General features: G+C 45.6%; 1 protein-coding gene across 3 annotated transcripts in view; it reads right to left on the bottom strand.

The window, feature by feature from the left end:
* Positions 1–21203, bottom strand: part of KLHL17 (kelch like family member 17) — a 443767-nt gene that overhangs the window by 116630 nt on the left and 305934 nt on the right. For all 3 annotated transcript variants that reach the window (XM_069610061.1, XM_069610062.1, XM_069610063.1), the window contains exons 5-6: positions 20067–20183; positions 17102–17315 (exon numbers count right to left, since the gene is read on the bottom strand). In XM_069610061.1, the coding sequence (XP_069466162.1) occupies positions 17102–17315; positions 20067–20183 (331 nt within the window). The remainder of the gene's footprint in view (positions 1–17101; positions 17316–20066; positions 20184–21203) is intronic.

The raw sequence follows: 21203 nt of genomic DNA, 5'->3' as shown, positions 1-21203 counted from the left end.
TATATGACTCTGTATATATGCAAGACTGTATATGTGTACATACTGATATTTATGTTAATGTTTCCTTGACTCACTAAGACTTCTTGCTTTGTATGTTATGCATTTTGCTCCCACTGCACTCACTTGTGCTATGTACTGTAACTAAGCTATAAGACTTCTTGTGTTTTGTTGCGCCCGTCTACTTAAGGGTTTGGTGCGCATTACCAAATAAATAAACAAACAAACAAAACAAACCTCTGTGGTAGATTTGATGTCCAAATTCTAGGCCCTCAGGAGCCATGCTGCCAAGTTCATTGAGTGAGGTTGAGGGTGTAATGTTATTCCCCTGTGCTGGGTAGGCAAATCGGTCTGGCCCGGGAGTTTAATGGGATCGCACATCGCCAGTTTGCGCAGATGTGGATACCAAGGTTGTCTCACCCACATAGGAGCAACTAGGATGAGTGTCATCTGTTCTCTGTGAATCTTGTTCACCACCCTGTTCATTAGAGGAGTTGGTGGGAGGGGGGAGCGTAAGCAAATTTCCCTGACCAATTCATCCACAGGGCCACATCCCCTGGGAGTCTGGTTGGGGAAACCTGGACGCGAAGTCTGGGCATTGCTTGTTTTCTCTTAGAACAAGTCTATGACGCTTGTGTCGAGGCACCATTCATGTTCTTCTAGAAGGGGATCTCTCCTTAGTGAGTCCACTAGTGTGTCGAGTTCCCCTGAAACATGTTGGGACGTTAGGAAGTTAGGAAGATCCCCCGTCTGAGTGCCCATTTCCATATTTTCTGCGCTAGTTTGGGCAGATTTGGAGAATGTGATGTAGAACATTGCAGTGGTGCTGTCGGTTAGGATCTGTATTGACTGATTTGTCAGCTGTGCTTCGAATGCTTGAAGCGCTTTGAATACCACTAGAAGTTCCAGCAGGTTGATATGGTTCTGTGCCGTGATGTGAGGACACAGACCATGTGCTGTGTGATGGAGGTAATGTGCCCCCCACCCGGAGAGTGATGCGTCTGTTGTAACTATCGCTTGCACCGCCGGATTGTGGAAGGGTTTTCAAGTCAACAGATTTTCCTTTGTCCACCAGCGAAGGGCTTGTACTAGTGTTGGCGAACCGACCACTAGATCGTCCCACTGACCGCTTGCCTAAGACCACTGTTTCGCCAACTACTCATGCATCGGGGCAAGCGCAAACGTCCGTGTGGGACCAGGTAAATGCAAGATGCCATCATGCCGAGCAAACGCATAGCTATGCGCACGCTTATCTGGTGACCTGCCTGATACAGAGATATTTGCAGTAGCATGTTCTGGGTTCTTTCCTTTGACGGAAAGACTATCCCTTCTTCCGTATTAATGACAGCTCCTAGGAACTGTTTGGTCTTGTTTGGTACAAGGCTTGATTTTTTCCTTGTTTATTGAGGAACCTAATTGGAAAAGGTAGTTTATTGTTCTTCGTGTATTTTGCCTGCAAATTTATGGTTACTGCCCTGTGATCAGCCAGTCATTCAGGTAAAGGTACACTGGGATTTCCTCCTTGCGCAGGTGCGCTGCCACCACCGCCAGTACCTTGGTGAATACCGAAAGGTTGCGCCTTGAATTGGTAGTGCTGGTTTGCTATTTCGAAACACAAGCATTTTCTGTGCGCTTGGAACATTGAAATATGAAAATAAGCATCTTTCATATCAAATGTTGCCATGTAGTCCCCCCGCTTTAGCACTGGGATTACTTCTTGTAGAGTTGTCATGCAGAATGTTTGTGGCTTTACATAGGTGTTTGCAGGGCGTAGGTCTAATACTGGGCGCATTGTTAGATCTTTCTTTGGCACAAGGAAAGAAGTTGAATAGATACCCTTGTTTACCTGGTTCGCTGGGATGATTTTGATGGTGTCCTTGAGCAGTAATGTTGCGACCTCTTCTAGGAGGATGTGTTGCTCCTCTTTTTTGGTTGGTTTTTGGCGCAGGGATGGTTTATGGGTCGCTGCAGTAACTCCACGCAATAACCACTCGCCACGGTTGGTAACACCCACTTGTCTGATGTGATCCCCTTCCATGCATGGGTGAAGTGTGTTATACACCCTCTGAGGTGGCTACTTTTCTCCCTAGAGTGTAAAGCTTCTTACTTTCCTTATCGGGGGATGCTTCCGATGAAGCTAGAGGTGTTCCTGCCCTTTTTTTCGTGTTGTGGTCATTACTAACAAATCTTGTTTTAGTTGGCCCCTGATGTATAGTGGGTCTGTTGGCGCATGGCAGAAAATGTTTTCAATACGTGGGTTAACCGCTCGCAATTGGCTAGGAGTTTGTAGAGAGGGTTGGATTCTTCTTTGAACAGACTGAACAATAGGTATAAATTGGGTAACAGTCTTCCTGTCCCCTAAAATGTCCTCTACAAAATCCTTGTCTAATTGCGAATCCTGGGTCTGAATCTGGAAATGGTTGGCTGCCTTATCATATCATTATACTGAAGTTAGTTGTTCACCAGTGAATCTGCCACCGGTGGGTCTAGGTTAACTGGAGAGGGTAAGTTATACACATCCTCTTCATCTTCATCGTAGTATTGGTCCACCTCATCTAGTGTTTCAATCTCCTCAGAGTCTGTATTTGGATCATAGGGATCAATTTGTACTGGGTCTTGCTGAGAGGTAACTTGGACAGTGTCTGGATGTGGCCTCTTTACCGGGAGTTGCGAAGACCGTATGATGACCTTTCATCGCCAGATTTTTCAAAGCCTGCGACTTCAACGGGAACTCATGCTCATCACATTTTTTGGGGGTTAGGGAATTGGTAAAATCGGTGGTGGAGGGGTTTGGGGTGATTCCCGCCTAAAAAAAAAAATTCAATGAACATTCCCTCGTTGAAATGCCAGGCTTGAAAATTCCGGCAATGAAATGGAACCGCGAAGACATGGTCCCACTAGTTGGTGGTGTATTTTGTAAACTTAGCATAGCCTGGGGATTTTTCTCCCAAAAATCTGCCATGAATGTCATTTGGCTCATCATCCTATCAATGTCATCAGAGGTCCACTGAGAGGAACGTGGTATAGTGATAGGAGTATGCGGTGTTGTTGGAATAGGCTGGCCCTTGTTCTTCAAGGCTGCTGCTATGGTGTCCTCCCCTTGGGAAACAATGCATTTTTCCCTGTGTGGTGTACTTGTCCGTTCTCTATGAGAATGTGGACTCTTTGTATAGTGTTTTTGGAAGATTTCCCCTTAAGGAGAGTCTCTGGGACATGCTTTTGCACCAGATGAGGGATCTTTGAGGTTTTGGTGCTTTTTGCCAATTTCGATGTATGTGAGGACGGTCGAATCTCGGAGGACGGGAGGTCTGAAGCCGCGTCTTCCAGCGCTCGGCTGATGGTTTGGACACAGCATCCACATCGTCTTGCGACTTTGGGGGCCTTTCATGTGGCGATCGGGATCTCGAGTGCCCAGAGATAAGGGAACTAGTGGACCTACCCCTCGACACCGTGTGAGGTGTGTAGATGACATGGTCGTCGACCCTCGGCCCTTGGGTATGTGTTTGGTGTGGGCTGATTTATGTGTGCTAATGCCACCAGTGTCATCCCCGTAACAGCCCTGCCGGCCTGTCTGGTGGGGTCGGGTGCTAGCATGTGGGAATTGGTCAGTTCTCTGTTGCCTTTGTCTTCTGAAAAGACACTGATGCTGCCATCGCTGGATGCACTCTCAACGTCCATGGCGGTTTCGGCCTGCATGGCGATGTGGGCCCAACGTTTGGTCTTTCGGTTCTTTAGTGTTTTAGGTTTGTAGAGCTGACAAGCTCGACAGTGGCCCTCGTTGTGGTCCCGAGCAAGACAGAGGTTGCACATCCGGTGCTGGTCTTTCCAGGGGAACTTCTTGTTGCAACTGGGGCAGAATTTAAATGGTGCGTTTTCCATATTTGGATGGAAGGGCACCTAGGCGAAAATAAAGAGGGTAATGAGGAATATGCATTCTCTTAGTGGCCTAAGAAATGCCCACCCCCCACTCTCTACTGTCTGGGCCGAGGCCCGTTGCGGCCTTCCAAGGCCGAATGGGTGTCATCGAGTCAGCTCTTTGTCAACGATGTTCGTCCTTTTCACCACCACCGAAAATGTTAGTCGAAGGTCGGTAAATAAAGGATAGAAAGAGTACTAGCTCTAATAACTTTAGTAATAAATGGCGTTAACTGAAAAGGAACTCCGGGTTATAGCGTCTGATGATGATGGTGGAAAAAACATCTGAGGGACATCGACATGTGAAGGACCATGAGTACAGTGGACGTCACACTAGGGATAATATTACTGGCACGCCCAGTCGACGTCCCTTTTCGAGTTTCGAAAATAACAACGGTAATACTCTGCAGCTTCCACTAGATGTCGGCCTATGCATAGCATGTGATCTAAGCAGATTCCACAAGCCTCAGGTACATACATTGGGAAACTCAGGACTGGCTCCTTAACTCAGCGCTACTGTCTGGGCCGAGGCCCGTTGCGGCCTTCCAAGGCCGAATGGGTGTCATCGAGTCAGCTCTTTGTCAACGATGTTCGTCCTTTTCACCACCACCGAAAATGTTAGTCGAAGGTCGGTAAATAAAGGATAGAAAGAGTACTAGCTCTAATAACTTTAGTAATAAATGGCGTTAACTGAAAAGGAACTCCGGGTTATAGCGTCTGATGATGATGGTGGAAAAAACATCTGAGGGACATCGACATGTGAAGGACCATGAGTACAGTGGACGTCACACTAGGGATAATATTACTGGCACGCCCAGTCGACGTCCCTTTTCGAGTTTCGAAAATAACAACGGTAATACTCTGCAGCTTCCACTAGATGTCGGCCTATGCATAGCATGTGATCTAAGCAGATTCCACAAGCCTCAGGTACATACATTGGGAAACTCAGGACTGGCTCCTTAACTCAGCGTGTTCTCGTTGGTCTCCCCCATAATGACATTGTGAATTCCTTCTCCTATAATATATATGTGCTCTTGGGCTTTGCAACAGGAACGCACAGTCCTGAGTTTCCCAATGCGCAGAATTTCAAGAGTTTTGTTGCGTTAAGTTTACTCAACTTTATTGCAATTCAAACGTTTTTTCCTTGAATTTCATGGGTTTTGAATTTCATGGGTTTTGTAATGGCATAGTTTCTTTTTCATGCCCACTGTATATTTTTCCTGTGCCACTGGCCATGGCATTCGGCGGTGCCACTAGGCATGGCCTTTGGCATGCCCATTGTATATTTTAAAACACTAACTGGCAACTAACCATAGCCTTCGGCCGTGTCCACTATTTTTAAAATCACTCCCTGCTCGCTAGCAATGCCTTGGGCAATGGCCAGTGCCTACTCTCTATTTCTTTTAACACTAACAGGCCATTGGGTAAACACATTATTTTGAGGGGTCAAAAACAGCTTGAATGAACTGGCAGAAAGTAGATCTTGCTAAGGGGAGGGAAATCCCTCCTCTTGGAAAAAGAGAATGTTAAAACAATCACGGATTCCAAATATTAAAGTGAAAATCATGGTGCAGTACTTGAATTTTAACAAATAAAAATGTCAAAATAGGAACATATTGTGACGAACCCTTGATCAAGAAATCAGACCCCGACACACTCTAGTCTCTCTAACCTCTGCTAACCTCTTTGTGGGTAGTAGACCTATGTACTGCCTCAAGGTTCTGGATAGTACTGAGATGAAGAACAGCACAAAGAGCAAAGGTAATCCAAGTACCAGGACTGCCTATCAGAGAGACACATCCAATTAGGATGAGAGACTGAAGCCCAAAAGGAGAGGTAGAGAAGGCCAGGGCAGAACCAAGAGCAGTCCACCACGGGGGTCAAGAGGACAACGGGACTTCATTGCCCGAGGGCATTCAGACGGTACCAGGAGGGTGGCAGGCGGTGACATGAACGCAAGAGGCAGTGTCCATACCATCTGCCAAGAGCTAGCCAGGAGATCCACGAGTTGAAAGCACTGAGACGCGGAGACACCCGCGCAGCACATGCAGTAGGAGCGAGGAAGAACATTCCGCACATCCCGCAAACAGTCATAGTAATGGGAGAGGCGCGGGCACTGGTAGCGGCTGCAAGGTACAGGAGGTCAAAACCATGTATGGACATAAGCAGGGCTATCCTCCTTGTGTCAGTACGTGGCCAGCAAGGCCGCCAAGGAGACATAAAGAGAAGGGGAGAGAAACAAGGGTCGAGGACCCAAACCAAGATAGTGATAGGAGCCATCTTCCTCGTGGCAGTACTTGGCAGGTAAGTGAACTAAGTGGCCCAAAACAAACAATAAGCCCACCAGGGGAAGGAAGTCATTCCCCGTGGATACAAGAGATAGCTTTGTAATTACCAGGAGAAGGGAGCAATTCTCCTGGCAATTCGGACCAGGAGGAAAGTCCAAAACTCCTGGGGAAGGGAGTCATTCCCCTGGGCTTTTAAGATTGAGAAAAAACACCAGGAGAAGGGAGGCATTCTCCTGGGACCAGAACAGTACGGCTTTACTCCTTAGTTTTTAGTCTAAGGGACAGAAGAAAGGTTTTCTTGGCACAGGATGGTGGACACTTTTACTTTAACAGACATCCTGACAGTCACTACAGATCTTTAATTGAGGAAACGAAACCTCTCTTAGCAATCGGAAAAGATAGGTTTTCTTTGCTTTATCAGTCAATAAAAGTCTTTAGCCCAAAACATGCCACCTTTGTGTCAGAGCCATTCTTCTGCACCCTTACGTATGGCGTCAGGAGTGAGGTCTGACGTAGTTGATACAGATTGAGGAACCCTAAAATATTTCCAAGCTTCGTAACCAAGCCTTCAACCCTTCTGTGGCCACCAATGAGTCCATAGTGTTTCACCTCTCCAGTAGCCGAAATTTTACAATACAGCCTGGAGAAAGACAACTCATACCAACTAACTTAGTCTTGGTGCCCCCCAATGGTACATACATCCGATTGGTGTCCAAGTCAGGTCTCACATAAAAACACAGGCTAGATGTATTGGCTGGGGTGGTGGACCCAGACGACCGGGGCGATGTCAACGTTTTACTTCAGAACAATGGTATTCTTACCTTGTAAAGACAGGGGAGAAAAATCACCTAGGGGATTTTAGAAAATGTCCTATTTCCCAAACTTGTAGAAATCCAAGAGCAAGAACTGACGGAAAGAGGAACCAGAGGCTTTGGCCCTATTCAGGGCAAAGCCTTCCTCAACGTAGATCCCGAGGATGGAGGCCAAAGTAAAGATGGTCCATTCAGTTTTTTAAGATCAAGGGTTGCTGTATCGGGGAGATACCACCCATGAGGGAACCCCTCGAACCCAAATAGTAGTCCAGAGAAGATAACCAAATTTAGTCCTCAAAATCGCAAATGCTCTCTCAACTTCAGGACATTTGAGCATGGCAAAAACACGTGGACAGGTTGTGGGCAGATTTTACTGGCCAGGCTTAATTATTTTGCTACATGTTCCCTCTCTCAAAAGAACACTCCACATAACCCTGTAGCACAATTACAACTATTGCTATACAATTAAGATCCCCTTTTCCCCCCCAAGTAGGGATGGATATAGTAGGCCCATTGGAACCATCGAAACTTGGGAATAGATACAGTTTAGTTAATCTTGACTTTGCCATGCGTTACTCATAGGTCGTCCCGTTGAGGACCAATTTATCTCAGCAGATCTTAAAACACTTGATCTGTTTACGATCATGGATGGGCTTACCAAAAGAAATTATGAGAGACCAGGGAACCACATTTATGGGTAAGATCATGGCTGAGGTAAAACAGATTCTGCAGATTAAAACTTTAAGGACCTCCGTCCATCACCCCCAGATGGATGGGTTGGTTGAACTCTTTAATAAGACTTTAAAAAGTGTTTCGAAGAAATTGGTATGACAGACACAATTGGGATTTGAGGATTCCTTGGGAATTATTTGCCATTAGGAAGGCTCGCCGAGCTTCCCTGTGGTTCTCCCCATTTGAGCTCCTCTATGGATGCAATCCAAGAGACGTCCTAGATAAGTTGAGGGCAACATGGGAAAAACAGGAAGAAGCCACCGTACCTCTGTCTCAAACTGCACAGCAGATTAAAGAACATATGATTGTGGGGAGTGATATAGTACATTCCCACCTAGCGGAAAAAAAGGAAAATCAAAACCCCAGTATCATAAGAAGGCAATACCCCGGCTGTTCTCTGTTAGATGGTATTAGTACTTCTACCAACTTCAGAACAGAAAATGCAGTCCCGCTGCCATGGCCCATATGAGATATTAAAGAAAACTGTTGCCTGTAGCTATCGTGTTGCCCAACCCTGTAGATGAAATAAGACCCAAATATACCAAGTCAACCTTTTGAAATCCTGGAAAGATAACCCCGTTGAATCTTCCTCTGTGGTAATGGGCAGTTTATTGCCAGAAGAGACAGAGGGATGCAATTTAGTACCCCCTGACCTTCCACTACAGCAACACATGCAAGATCGTTTGGTCCAGTCCACGGATGTCTTTAGCTGTGAACCCAGGAGAGTGAAAGGAATCCAACATCACATCTGCAATACTTCAGATCCCAGAGATAAGGAAGGAAATAGTCCTCCAAGATGTGGAGAAAATGTTGGCTGCTGACATTATTGAACCATCCCAGTCCGTTGTCATCACCAATAGTCCTTGTGGCAAAACCCAATCAATCATGGAGGTTTTGTATAGACTTAAGGAAACTCCATGCTATATTCCAGTTCGATAATTATCCGATGCCACAGATTGAAAACCTTATTGCTCGGCTGGGGTCAGCAGTCTACCTCTCCACGATTTATCTTACCAAGGGCTATTGGCAGGTGCCCTTAAATCCCATGGACAAACAAAAGTTGGCATTCTCCACCCCTAAAGGACCATTTCATTTTATAGTCCTACCATTTGGGCTCCATGGTGCTCCCGCTACTTCCCAATGACTAATGGACCAGATTTTGCAACCATATTCCAGCTTTTGCAGCGCCTGTCTGGATGACAGTCATTCATAGTCAGTCCTGGGAAGAGCATATGTTTCATCTTTATGAAATCACTAGAGCCCTGAGATGCGCTGACCTCACTGCTAACCCCAAGAAATGCTACTCAGACCAGTCAGGAGTGAAATACTTGGGATTTTTTGTGGGAAATGGGTTTGTCCAGGAAACACCAGCTCCAAAATTAAGAGAGACCCAAGGGCCTTCTTAGGACTTACCAGATATTTTACAGGAGGTTCATCCCCAATTACTCCATCATTATCTCTTGTCTAACCGATAAGGTAAAGGACGCAGAGCCCAAATAGGTGAATTGGCAGAGGCAGGATTAAGCCAGTTTCAACACCTTGAAAATCAATCCTGTGTAATGTAGTGAGCCAGTCTTGAATGTCCCCAACTTTAATAAGGGGTATATCCTACAAACTGATGTCTCTAAGATGGGGATAGGTGCAGTGCATCCTGTGCTATACACCAGCTGGAAATTATTTCCTAGAGCAAAATAATGCCACCATCGCATTAGAGGCAGTGGCAATAAAGTAGGATACAGGTTACCTAAAATACTATCTACCAGGGAAAACATTTCGGCTTATCACGGACCATTCACCCCTCACTTCGCTTAGTCTCAGAAAGGATACCAACACTAGGGTCAGGAGCTGGTTCTTGTACCTAGAGCCCCTTCTGTTTTTCTGTAGAACATAGGAGGGTGAAACTAGCAGGGGAACATAGATTTCCTATCCAGTTTTCCTATGGAGGGAGATGGAGAAGCCAGCAGCATTTGGGTAAGGGTATGTGATGAATTACTGGACGTCATCACTTCTCCCCAGGGGGGGTACCTTTTCCATGAGGCTAGGGAGGTGAGGCCACTACCCGATAGTTCCCCTGGTAGTGGAATAATGCGGAGCAACTCAAGGCGAGGGACTCCGCAACCCCACCCCCCGGGAGAAAGATGACCATTTAGGGTATACCCCTTATCAAGCCATCAGAACCCCCCACATGCCTTAGCCTCTCCTTCTGCTAACCTCTTTGTGGACAGTAGACCTACTTACTGTTGCAAAGTAGACTACCTCAAGTTTCTGGAAAATACTAAGATGAAGAAGAACATCAGGAGCATAGGTAGTCCAAGTACCAGGACTACCGATCAGAGAGACACAACCAATCAGGATGAGAGACCATGAAGCCTGGGAAGCCGAAGGCCAGGATGGAGCCGAGAGAAGTCAGCTCCCGGAATCTAGAGGACAGCGGGACTCTGTTGTCCAGGGGCATTCAGACGGTATCGGGAGGCTGGCATATGGTGACACGAAGAGGAAGTGTTCATAAAGTCGGTCCAAGGGCAAGGCAGGAGATCTGCGAGGTGAAGGCACGGAGACACCCATTCAGCGCACATATGATATGATATGGTATTTTATTTATATCGCGCCCATACACAAATGTTTCAGAGCACGACGAGACAAGGGAGGACAAAACCAACGATCTTACTAGTGTCAGGAACTGGAGATTGTCGAAGCGCTGGAGGCTATGATCAGCGCGCGCTCCAGTCCTCACCCAAGATGGCCACCGTACCTGTAAGAGGCTGGCTCCTCCCACAAGCCGGTGCGTTGTATCTGTTTGTCAACGCTCGGTTCGTGTGTTGGAGTTTCTTCTGTGGATCCTTCCATGCCTACAGCGAACTTACTTACCACATTGAATCCTGCTCTAGTCACCCTCCTCCTTCCTGCCCGTGCCTCTTTTGTTTGTTTGCACTGTTTTGCTTCCCGCCTTATCTTCATCTTTCTACTCCCGGTGTCTCGGCGCCGCCAGTTCTGTGCCTTTGCCTTTAGTTTGTCCTTCTTTGCTCCTGTTCCTTTCGCTACTCTGCCTCTCCTTTATTATTTTATTTTGAATTGTGGGCGCCGGTATTTCTTACTTCTATCGGCGCTGCCGTGCCTTTCACTTGTTGGGTCCCTGTTGCTCTGACTACACCCTGGGAACCTTTTGCTCTTGCTTATTTAGTCTAGATGCGTATACATTTCTATTTCCTTTCGGTCAGCCTTTCATAACCAGTTCAGGATATTCTTTTTGTCCTAATCCTATTTATATCCATCTTCGGTCTCTTATCACATGGTGTTGCCTTTTCACCTTATATCCCTTTACTCTTATCAGCATTCAATTTGGAGAACTTCTGGTGTTCTATTCCATTTATACTCCCTACAGTCTGGACAATTGTGGAATCAGACATCTGATCAACCAGCATTCCTTTTTGGTGAGGAGCAAACAACGCCTTCCTTGTCGATTGAGAGGAACCGACTGTCCCCCATCTAAGCCCATCCGGAAACAGGGTTTTTTCTGCATTCGTGCTTTTTCCCCGGAAATTAGGACTTGCCCTCTGGGGATCCCCGAGGTTAGAGTTACATCTCTGCCAAGGTGGCCTCCGGAGGGGCCAGACCCTACCTACACGATAAGAAGGTCCGAACTCCAAAGGACAAGACTCCCTCAAGGAGAAGGGATCAGAAGAAGCCAGAGGCCAACCCTACAGAATCCTTCCCAGAAGAATCAGGTGAGGAGTTGGGGGAGGAAGCCTCAGTTCTTGACAACTAGGCCCAGTGACATTGAGAACATGCAAGTGCAGGGAAAGAGACCACAGGAAGAAGCAGCAGCGCATCCCGGAAATGGGCAAGGTAATGGGAGAGGCGCAGGGACCAGTAGGGGCTGGAAGGTACAGGAGCCCAAAACCCTGTACAGACATAACAAGCAGGACTATCCTGCTCGTGTCAGCACTTGGCATTTTCAGCGGTCTTGGATTTTTGCCCTTTTTTTAGTTTTTCATTATTTCACTTTAAAAAAAAGGACATTCTTGATGCAAATCGAGCTTCCCTTGGAGCTTGTTTTTGTATTTTTAAATAGGCTCCTGGGTAAGTAATTTGATTCAAGGTTTCCTCGTATGTTTCCACTTATATGGAGGCATGGGGGAAATATTGATTTTAATAATCTGGCAAACCCATTTGTCTAAAGTGCCAAATGTGAGAACAGAGTAACATGCGATTCATTTATATGTGAAATGAGGTTTAATTCATAGTGGTCTGATCAATCAAAAATAAGAATAGTAATATCAGCTACAAAGTCTCTTCTTTAGAGCCTGTCCAGAGTATGGCCTTTAAAATCTGTAGCACTATTTCTGTAGCACTATTGGAAAATATGCAAAATGCAGTTCAACTGATTATCCCAGGACATCGGGCATATGGATCTTGATCTTGAACACCGAGATTCAAATCACCAAATATGAGAATGTTTAGTAGATTAAGTTAGGCTCCGTAATCATTTGGAAAAAGCACCCTAAAATTTTATTTTATTAGAATTGGGAGGTCTATCTAACTGAAATAGAAGATTGAGCATGCAATAGAGACACTTTTATAGTTAGGCCTTCAAATATTTAAGCTCAACTGATTTTATTCCAGTGAAACAGCAAGATTACTTTTTACATGCAATGGCCAGGCCACCGGCTATTTCCGATAACAATTCAAGTGAATAAAGGGCTAATTGGAAGTTCTTAAGAGTAGTTTTGCAGGGCTATACAAATCAGTAAACCATGCCTATGTGATAAGCAAGATGCCAAGATTATTTTCAGTCAGAGTTAAGGCTACTTGAGGGGTTTAGGCCACTACAGATCTAGAATGAATCTACATTTTAGTGCTGCATTCTCTAAATATGTCTGAATCAGCATGGATTAGCGTCCTTATGAATTCTGCTTAGTTACAAGGTTGATAGGTTGCCTGTATCTGTAGATGCTTAGAAATGACATAAAATGAGTTTGTTGTGTCGGGAATGATGTGTGATTCCATGAAAGAGGCAATGATTGTGGTGTTATCAAACCCTAATAAGGATCACACTAGATGTGGGAACTACAAGCCTATCTCTTTGCTAAATGTGGACCTGAAAATTTTCACAAAAATTTGGGCTAATAGATTGGGATTATATGTGAAAGATTTGGTTGATGGGTCACAGGTGGGCTTCATCCCAGGAAGGTATGGCTATGACAATATTCGAACTGTGTTAAATGTGGTTGATGCCCGGTTTGGGAGGGACACAAATGAAGTCATATATTTCTTTGATGCTGAAAAAGCCTTCGATAGGGTGAATTGGAGGTTTCTGAAATTTGCTTTGCTAAAAATGGGTTTTGGCCCGTCTTTTATGAGGATGGTGGATTGTATTCATAATGATATTAAGGCCAGGGTTTTGGTTAATGGTGTGGTTTCAGATTCATTCCAGTTGTGGAGGGGCACGAGACAGGGTTGTCCGTTGTCACCTTTTTTGTTTGATTTGGCGTTGGAACCTCTTGCTGCTTATTTTAGACAATGTGAGATTATTAAAGGTATCAATGTTGGACAAGTTGAAGTGAAAGTCCTATCGTATGCTGATGATATGCTTCTTATGTTAGCAAATCCAGAAGAGTGTGGAGTGGTAATAAAATCGATGTTTCAAGAAGTGGGTGAACTGTCAGGGCATAAGGTGAACTGGGAGAAAACAGAGGTTTTCCCTTTGTCTGGTCGGAGTGACGGTTCAATTTTGAGTTCGTGGAATTGTAAATTGTCTCCAGGGGGGGGGTTAAGTACCTAGGTATTCATATTATTGGTGATTTAAAGAAACTACTGCAGTATAATCTGGATTTGGTAACTGGACACTTGTCCCTATTGATTAGGAGATGGGAGAGATTGACTTTGACTCTGTGGGCTAAGATCAATGCAATTAAAATGGTTCTTTTACCGAAAATATTGTATATTCTTCAGTCCATCCCGTTGCTGTTGTACAAGAAACAGCTAATTAAAATTGACAAACTTTTTTCTTCCTTCTTGTGGGGTTCTGGTAAGAGACCTAGAGTTCCGAAATATATGCTCGTACAAAACGTTGAGGATGGGGAATTTGGATTCCCTGACTTGGTAAAATATTATAATGCTTTTTTACTAAAAAAAAAGCTCCTATTACTTTAGAGATGGTGGGGTGAATTATCCAATTTGGTTGCGCATGGAAAGGGGCGTTTGTGCTCCTTTTGACTTGAGATCCGTATACAGTATGGACAAATTGCCAGTTAATAGATTGAAGTTACGCCCGATTGTGGCTACTAGACATGTGCTTGGAAGATGGTTTCGAGATAATGGAGTGAGCTATGGTTTCAGTAGGGATGCCTCTTTATGGTACAATACTGCTTTGCAGATTGATAATAAATGCTTGAATTGGCTCAGTTGGATTAACAAGGGTATTATGAAACTGGCAGATGTGTTGGATGGCGATAGGTTGCTGACTTTTGAGGAATTGACCAATAGGTATGGTCTGAGGCGGACTGAGTTGCGTAGGTACTTAGCTTTAGAGATTATGGTAAATAATAGATTGGAATTGGCTGATGGTTCTATTGGGAATAAACCAGAGATTTGTACTTTATTGGAAGGTCCGGAATACAGGGTACGTACCTATATGCAATTTATGCCTATTGAAGAGAAACTCCAGGGGGCATGGTCTAGATTAAGAACTGTGTGGTCGGACGATGTTCTGGTTGAACTTTCTGAGTTGGAGTGGAAATACATTTTGAGGGTTCATTTGACATTGGGTCCTGACATGGGTTTACGTTTGATTCGACAAAAAATTATTGGAAAGTTGTATTGGACACCGGTTAAGATGTTTAGACTGGGGCTCCGGACGGATGATTTGTGTTGGGGCTGTAATAATGATAGGGGTACATTATTGCATTTGTTGTGGGATTGCCCGAGAGTGCTGGAGTATTGGACGGCAGTGTTAGATAGGATTGATTTGGTTTATGATGTGGTTTTGCAGAGGTCGGCAGTGAATATTATACTACTTTCCCGTAGGGACAGGGGTGTTCGGATTAGGAAATATTCTTGTTGGATTGATAGGGCCGTAATGGTGGCTATCAAGCTAATACTTAGGGTCTGGAAATCGAGGAAGAAACCTAATGTAGATGAATGGTTGATGGAATTACATGTTTTGGCTCAGTTTGATAAGGTTTCATTTCATAAAGATAAAGATGATGATTATTTGAATCTTTGGGGTCCCTTTATGGCTTTATATGATTGATCGGAAGGTTTAGGTGGTTGTGGTGGAAAAGGTGGGGTTCCCTTTTTTTTTGTTGGTTTGTTGGTTTGTTGGTTTTGTTTGTTCGATGTTGACTTGCTCGTTATGCTTCACTAAGATTGGTTTCTTGTTTGAGCTGTATTGTTTATGATGCTCTAGTCTCTTTGTAATTTCATTCTTTAAGCGGATTGTGAAGCATTGTTGCTTTTTAATATCATTGTTTATATGAAAACAATAAAGTGTTGTTGAAAGAAAAAAGAAATGACATATGGATTTACTATATCGTTTGGTATTCTGTTTTTGCATAGCCCTTTGTGAAGGTTGTAGAAGTAAATTGTGTTTACATATGGCGAGGGGAGCGATCATTAAAAAGAAAAGAATTAAAATGAAATTGGAAGTTTCCCCAGTCCAGTCAAAGCACAGTCTTCACTTACCAAGAACACAGAGGGCATGGGAAAAAAAGAGCTTTCAACAGGCTTGAGGTGCTGACACAAGTCTTTGTGCAGGTCGGTCACTGTTGGATTCTGTTCAGCATCCTGTGACCAAGGCTTCTGGTAAATGTAGTCAGGAATATATGTCAACTGAGTGCGATTGTTAAGCATTTCGAAGGGCTTCAAGACCCTGGAATGCAATAAGTGTGTTCATTTTAAACATAAAGACAAAAAATTAAATTAACAACAAAAAAAATAACATTCCAGAGGCCAGAGAGACAAACATGTATCCTGGGCCCTCAGACCTCACGCTGATGTGCATGTTTTTAGAACCAGAGGGATTCCTGGTCCAGTAACTGAAGTGGTTCAAGGTCTTGGAAAGCAGTGGCTGGACTGGATGCCTCAGGGATATGGTGGTCGTATATAAGTAGAGTCGGTGACACAGCAGGGCATCGGCTCTTCACTTAACCAACAGAAGTATGATCGTACCCAATCACAGAATAATCCTTGCTGTACAAGCCATTTATGAACAATCCCTTGATTTGGGTACATCAGGCATTGCATAGTACTGGTATAGAATAGTAGAAGTATTTAAACAGTGTTCTCCCTCTTTTCATTTGAAGGGCAAAACGTTGACCCTTTTTGAAAGAATACACGACTATATCCAGGAATCCAAATTTAGATGAATTCCTTTAAACACCCACACACTTTTAACATATACATTTGTGTAAGTGACAGATGTAAGCCACCGGATCTCGATAACCAGGTTTCTTTCGGATGAGTATCTCACATACTTGTTCCCTCAAGCAGTGAATTCACATTTGCTCCAGGAACATAGTTTTACATTATGGAGCAAACATTGACAGGAAGAGAAGAAAGGTCCAGCAGAAACTTGTTCAGTAGCTACTTCCTCTTCCCATGGTTCGATATGAACATCAGGATGTCCATGACGCTTCCCTCAAGGGTTGAACTGCTGCACTCAGTCGCATCTCTGTTTCTACTTGCCTCAAGGCTTGAATTATGGCCCATACAACATGTTTGGCTGTCCCAGCAGCTATGTGCTTCAGAATCTGCTGTTCTCATTGGGATTCCCGGCCACCTACTTGGTCAGAGATCATCAGGTGCTGTGCTTTTGCAATGCAAGGCCAACACCAATGTTGAGGCAGAGGTCAGAGGAAGAGAGAAGATCTAGCGTGGGCCAGGCCTCACTTGCAGGCACAACACTTGGACAAGGAGGCTAACCCAAGGTAAACTATCATGAAGTGGGTGTGGCAGTGCCCAACCTACAACAAGGTCTACTCTCGAGACCGCAAAAAAGAAACTTGCACTATGAAGGTTGTGAAGTTCTACAGAATGGTGGTCCCCCATCCCTGGAATCGGAAGGTGTTCTACCTGAACAAACAAAAGCCTGGCCTCTGCAAACGCGGACTTTTTTGGTATCATTTATAGGCCTCCAAAAAGTTGGTTCTATATCCAATTACTCTCGCGCCAGATTCTACACAATTATGAGCATTTCTTATTATTATTAATAAAATAATTTGGCATAAAAACAGAAGCAATAAGGGTAGAGGTCTCAAGATACAAACAGAGCTACTTACTTCGAAAAAGTCATCTAAATCCAGAAACTGCTCTGATGGTCACAGGGAGATGAAATGAAGGATCCTGTGCAGAACTTACCGACGGCGAAGAGCACGGTGCTGGCCCCCTCACAGCGGCGGGGTCTGGTGCGGCTGTTACTGAGGACACCTCTCTGCTCCGGCATGAGGTGGTACTTCAGGGCCTCGATCAGCAGGTCTTTGCACTCTGAGTGGTGCCGTACTAACAGTTCTGTGTCTACGTTGCTCATGAGGAAGTCTCGGCTGAGCAGAGGCAAGCGCACACACTTCATCAACTGCGGAAAAAGGAGCATGGTATCATGGTTTGACAGGAACAATGGCTTTGCTGTGCGATACATCCTCTCACCTAAGTGTTCTACTGTCTTGGTCATTGAGCTGTAACAAAAGGGAGCTCTACTCTCTGAAGCACTATCTATAACCTAAGGGAAAGCTTAGGGATATAGGACACAGAGCTATGCACAACCAGGATAGTGTGGGTGTCTTAGACATTTACCCAACCTATTTAGTGCCTATGGTGTGCAAATGACTGACAATAACCTACAGGAGAGCCTTGCTTGTAGCCAGTTACAAAAAGGTTATGAAATAATAATATAAAAAGGTGTGTGGTCTAAAGCAGTCATCAGTAACCCAGCGGACAGGTCTGCACACCAAGGGATTCATTCACCTGTAACCTTTTGGAGCTGCTTACAAGCCTTTAGCTGTAAACATAAGCAGTGGGTTCAATGTCTGGTCATCTGCCTGCAGCATAAGGGGTGGGTTTGGGAATGTAATACTGTGGCAATAAGACCCGAGGCGGCGGGCTAACACCGCCCCAGGTAATGCCTGGGGCAGTAGTTATAGGGCCGAGTGTAGCGAGGGCCTTAACGAAGCCTCCGGGCATTACCTGCGGCGGTATTGGGCCGCCGCCGAGGGTCTTATTGCCGTTAGTACCCCAGCCCGTTGGATCGTGGTGCTAATGGCATTTTTTTCTGTTCCGGTTTCGGAACAGGAAAAAAAAAAAAAAAAAAAACGGCTAAATAAATGGCCGCCGCCATGGAAAGGGAAAACGTAGTCCGTTTTCCCTTTCCATCGCAGCCATCGGGAGCGGACGCGCTGGGAACAGAAGTGTTCCCAGCGCGTTCGCTTCCAAGACCAGAAGAAAAAAGAAGGTAAGTGGGGTCGGGAGGGCGGGAGGGCGGAAGGGAGGGGATGGGGAGGAAGAAAAAAATAAATAATTTTAAAAAAACGTACCGCGATCTCCGTCAGGGGACGATGGAAGCCTCCAGCCGTGTGGAGGCTTGTAGCGGGGATGGCCCCGCTCCGAGTCTCCACACGGCTGGAGGTTTCCATCGTCCCCCGCCGGAGACCACGGGATAGAAGGTAAGTTGGGTGGGGAGGGGGGAGGGAGGAGGGAGGAAAGGCTTGGGGAAAAAAAAAAAATCTTACCCGAGTCCCCGGCGGGGGACGAAGGAAGCCTCCAGCCATGGGGAGGCTCGGAGCGGGGATTGCCCCGTTTCAAGCCTCCTCATTGGCTGAGGGGCTACCACGCCCCTCGCCGGGAACAGAGTAGCCGGCACGCACGGCGTGGACGGGAATACTGTGTGGTATGGCTCGCAAATGAGCCAATCACCACACAGTATTCCAATTCAGCAGCGCGTGCCGAGTACTAATGACATGTATCATCATGGGCAGCAGCAGCCTGCGGTCCAAGACTCAAGCTGTGTAAACCGTCAAGGAGCACGAACATCCAAAAAGCGACTAACCGCAACCTCAAAAGTTGCTCCTTTTCTAAGGACCAAGTCAGGGATATCTATATGAATGACGAACACCTATCCTTCAACTCAAGCCTGCGTCACCTATGGATCCATGAGAAAGACAGGAGCCTGACAGCTATTGCACCTGAAAAAAACGATGCTGTTCAGAAATTGAGTGTGTAGAACCTCTGTAACCTTTGTGATACTCTCTAAGGCAGGGGTCTGCAGATGTTTTGGATGACTCCATATGCCCTAGCGGTCATAGTCAATGATGTGGGATGAAAGGAGCCGGTCAAAAACATATGGAAAGTCACGGGTTACAGGCCCCTGGATCTAAGGCTTTGACCCAAGAGTAACCAAAGGGACAGCTCTTCTTTAACCCACAGGTTTTTAGAACAAGTAGAACCTGGGAGATAATACCAGAAACTCTACGGTGGAAGTAACCCAAAGGACAGAGTGGTCCAAGGAGTAGGCCCAGCATCTGGAATTTGAGGGGTTGCCTTTGTTCTGTGGTGCCTCAAGCACAGTTATATGGTTAACTTTACCGGTCAATAGCTTGCCTCACTTTGCTGGACCTGTGCTACTGCAAGGACAGCTCAGCTGCCTAATGCTGCATCCTGAAGAGGAAGACGCCCCGCATTCCGCAGGTTTTGCCTTCACACCCCTTCCTTCGGACCCAAAATCTAATGTGACTAAATGGCCTGGTAGCCAACAATGCATCTGGCTAAATTGACATCGACCAAACACACCCTTATGACGCCCAGCTATTTAGCGGAGAGGCAGTCCTGAATCATTGGAACAAATGCAGCTTATGGCATTATTTAACTAGCTTTCAACTTTCCCCGTTTCAAGACTTCTTAGTGTTACTTTGTGGAAACTGTGCCCATGCCTTCCATTTCATTTGAGAGTTAGTGCAAAATCCATAACAAGCGCACAAGAACTGTTGCCGCCATCTCATTTGGTCAATGGGGGGATAAGGAGGAAATTTCAGAAAGGTCAATAGGGCACAGTGATTAACACATCTAGCATGCCTCATATTTGATTGACTTGCTGCACCCCCACAGTGTTTCAGAGGCATCAACCCCCATTTATCTCTACACCTGTGCCCCTTAGGTGCCTGCCTAGTCCCGGTAGGTGATGTTCCGCTCACCGTTTCTAGCATGTTAAGCACATAACCTGCGCAGATATACACCAATAACCATGAGGAAGCCTCAATCCTAGTCTGAGAAGCTGCTCTAGCCCACAGCAGAAAAGCCGAGACCCACCATTAGGAAAGGTATGACTCAGTCTTACCCGGGGGACGTGCTGCCGACGGCCATCCACATCATGCTTCACCCAGCTCAGTACTGCCCGGTACACCTCCTCTTCTGAGGGCACGTTGAGGCTGTCGCTGGAGATGAGGTCCAATACCTGAAGAGGGAGAGTGTGAGGGAAGCAGTCAGCTAGGCAATCTAACCTCCACACCAATACCCAACCGATGGCAACTTCCAAGGGATCCCCAAGTACACCCCCCGAACCCCCTCAGCGAACTGCATGAAACACTTGCTCTTGGCTGAACAGTGTTGCAGCAGAAAGGGAAAACGGTCACACCATCGGCCAAACAGTTGTGTACAGAGGGCCCACACTTCAGAGACACATATTTTACAATAATATGCCAGCTGAGCTGCATTGCATTTCGACTTAAGTTTACAGGAACATGAAACAAATTGCTACTGAGTAACAGAACCTGCAAACACATTTTATGAAATACCTGCATGTGCAGCTTCCAGCACAGGAAGAAAAACAGCAGAAGATACATTCTGCAAACATTCAGCATCGGTTCGGAATTACATCAGAGTGAGGAGGGTGCAGCTCGGTAGACAATTTGGAGCAGACACCATGCTACAGACTAACCCAATGCAGGTAGGGAACAGCAAAAGCAGAATTAAGTGCTTCATTTGTGGGGCTGTTTGCCGGGGCTGGGACTCGAAACCTATTTCTGAGCACCAGCACTTATTCTGTCTTACCCAGTTCTATTATAGGTCACCTTTATCATTGTCATTAGCAATCATAGCCGCACAGACAAAAAGCAAAAAGTGTGTGTGCGCCATGTGCCACTGCATCCCGGGCCAGCATCTTGTTTGTCATTAACCTGATGTGGCGAGCAGGTACCAGTTGCTTCTAAGCCAGTCGCATTAATAACAATAAACTGGAAGGTGAAAGTGGTGGGTGCTCACTCTGGCCATGCCACACACTGCTCCAGTCAGTGTGTGACATTTGAACTGCTCTACTACTATATTAGCCACCAGCCCAGCCTCATCAGGGTGGGTTCCTTGGATCTGAATGTGAACAGCAGCCAGGTGCATGTGGTTTAGGGGCAGCTAAATAGTGCAGCATTCTGCTGGGCACACATGCACATTTCTGCCAGTGTCAATGCTATGGCTGGTGCAT

This window comes from Ambystoma mexicanum, chromosome 8 (assembly GCF_040938575.1).
Source record: "Ambystoma mexicanum isolate Mex_15411 chromosome 8, UKY_AmexF1_1, whole genome shotgun sequence".
In the NCBI taxonomy this organism is placed as follows: Eukaryota; Metazoa; Chordata; class Amphibia; order Caudata; family Ambystomatidae; genus Ambystoma; species Ambystoma mexicanum.
This window is presented reverse-complemented; position numbering and strand designations above follow the sequence as displayed.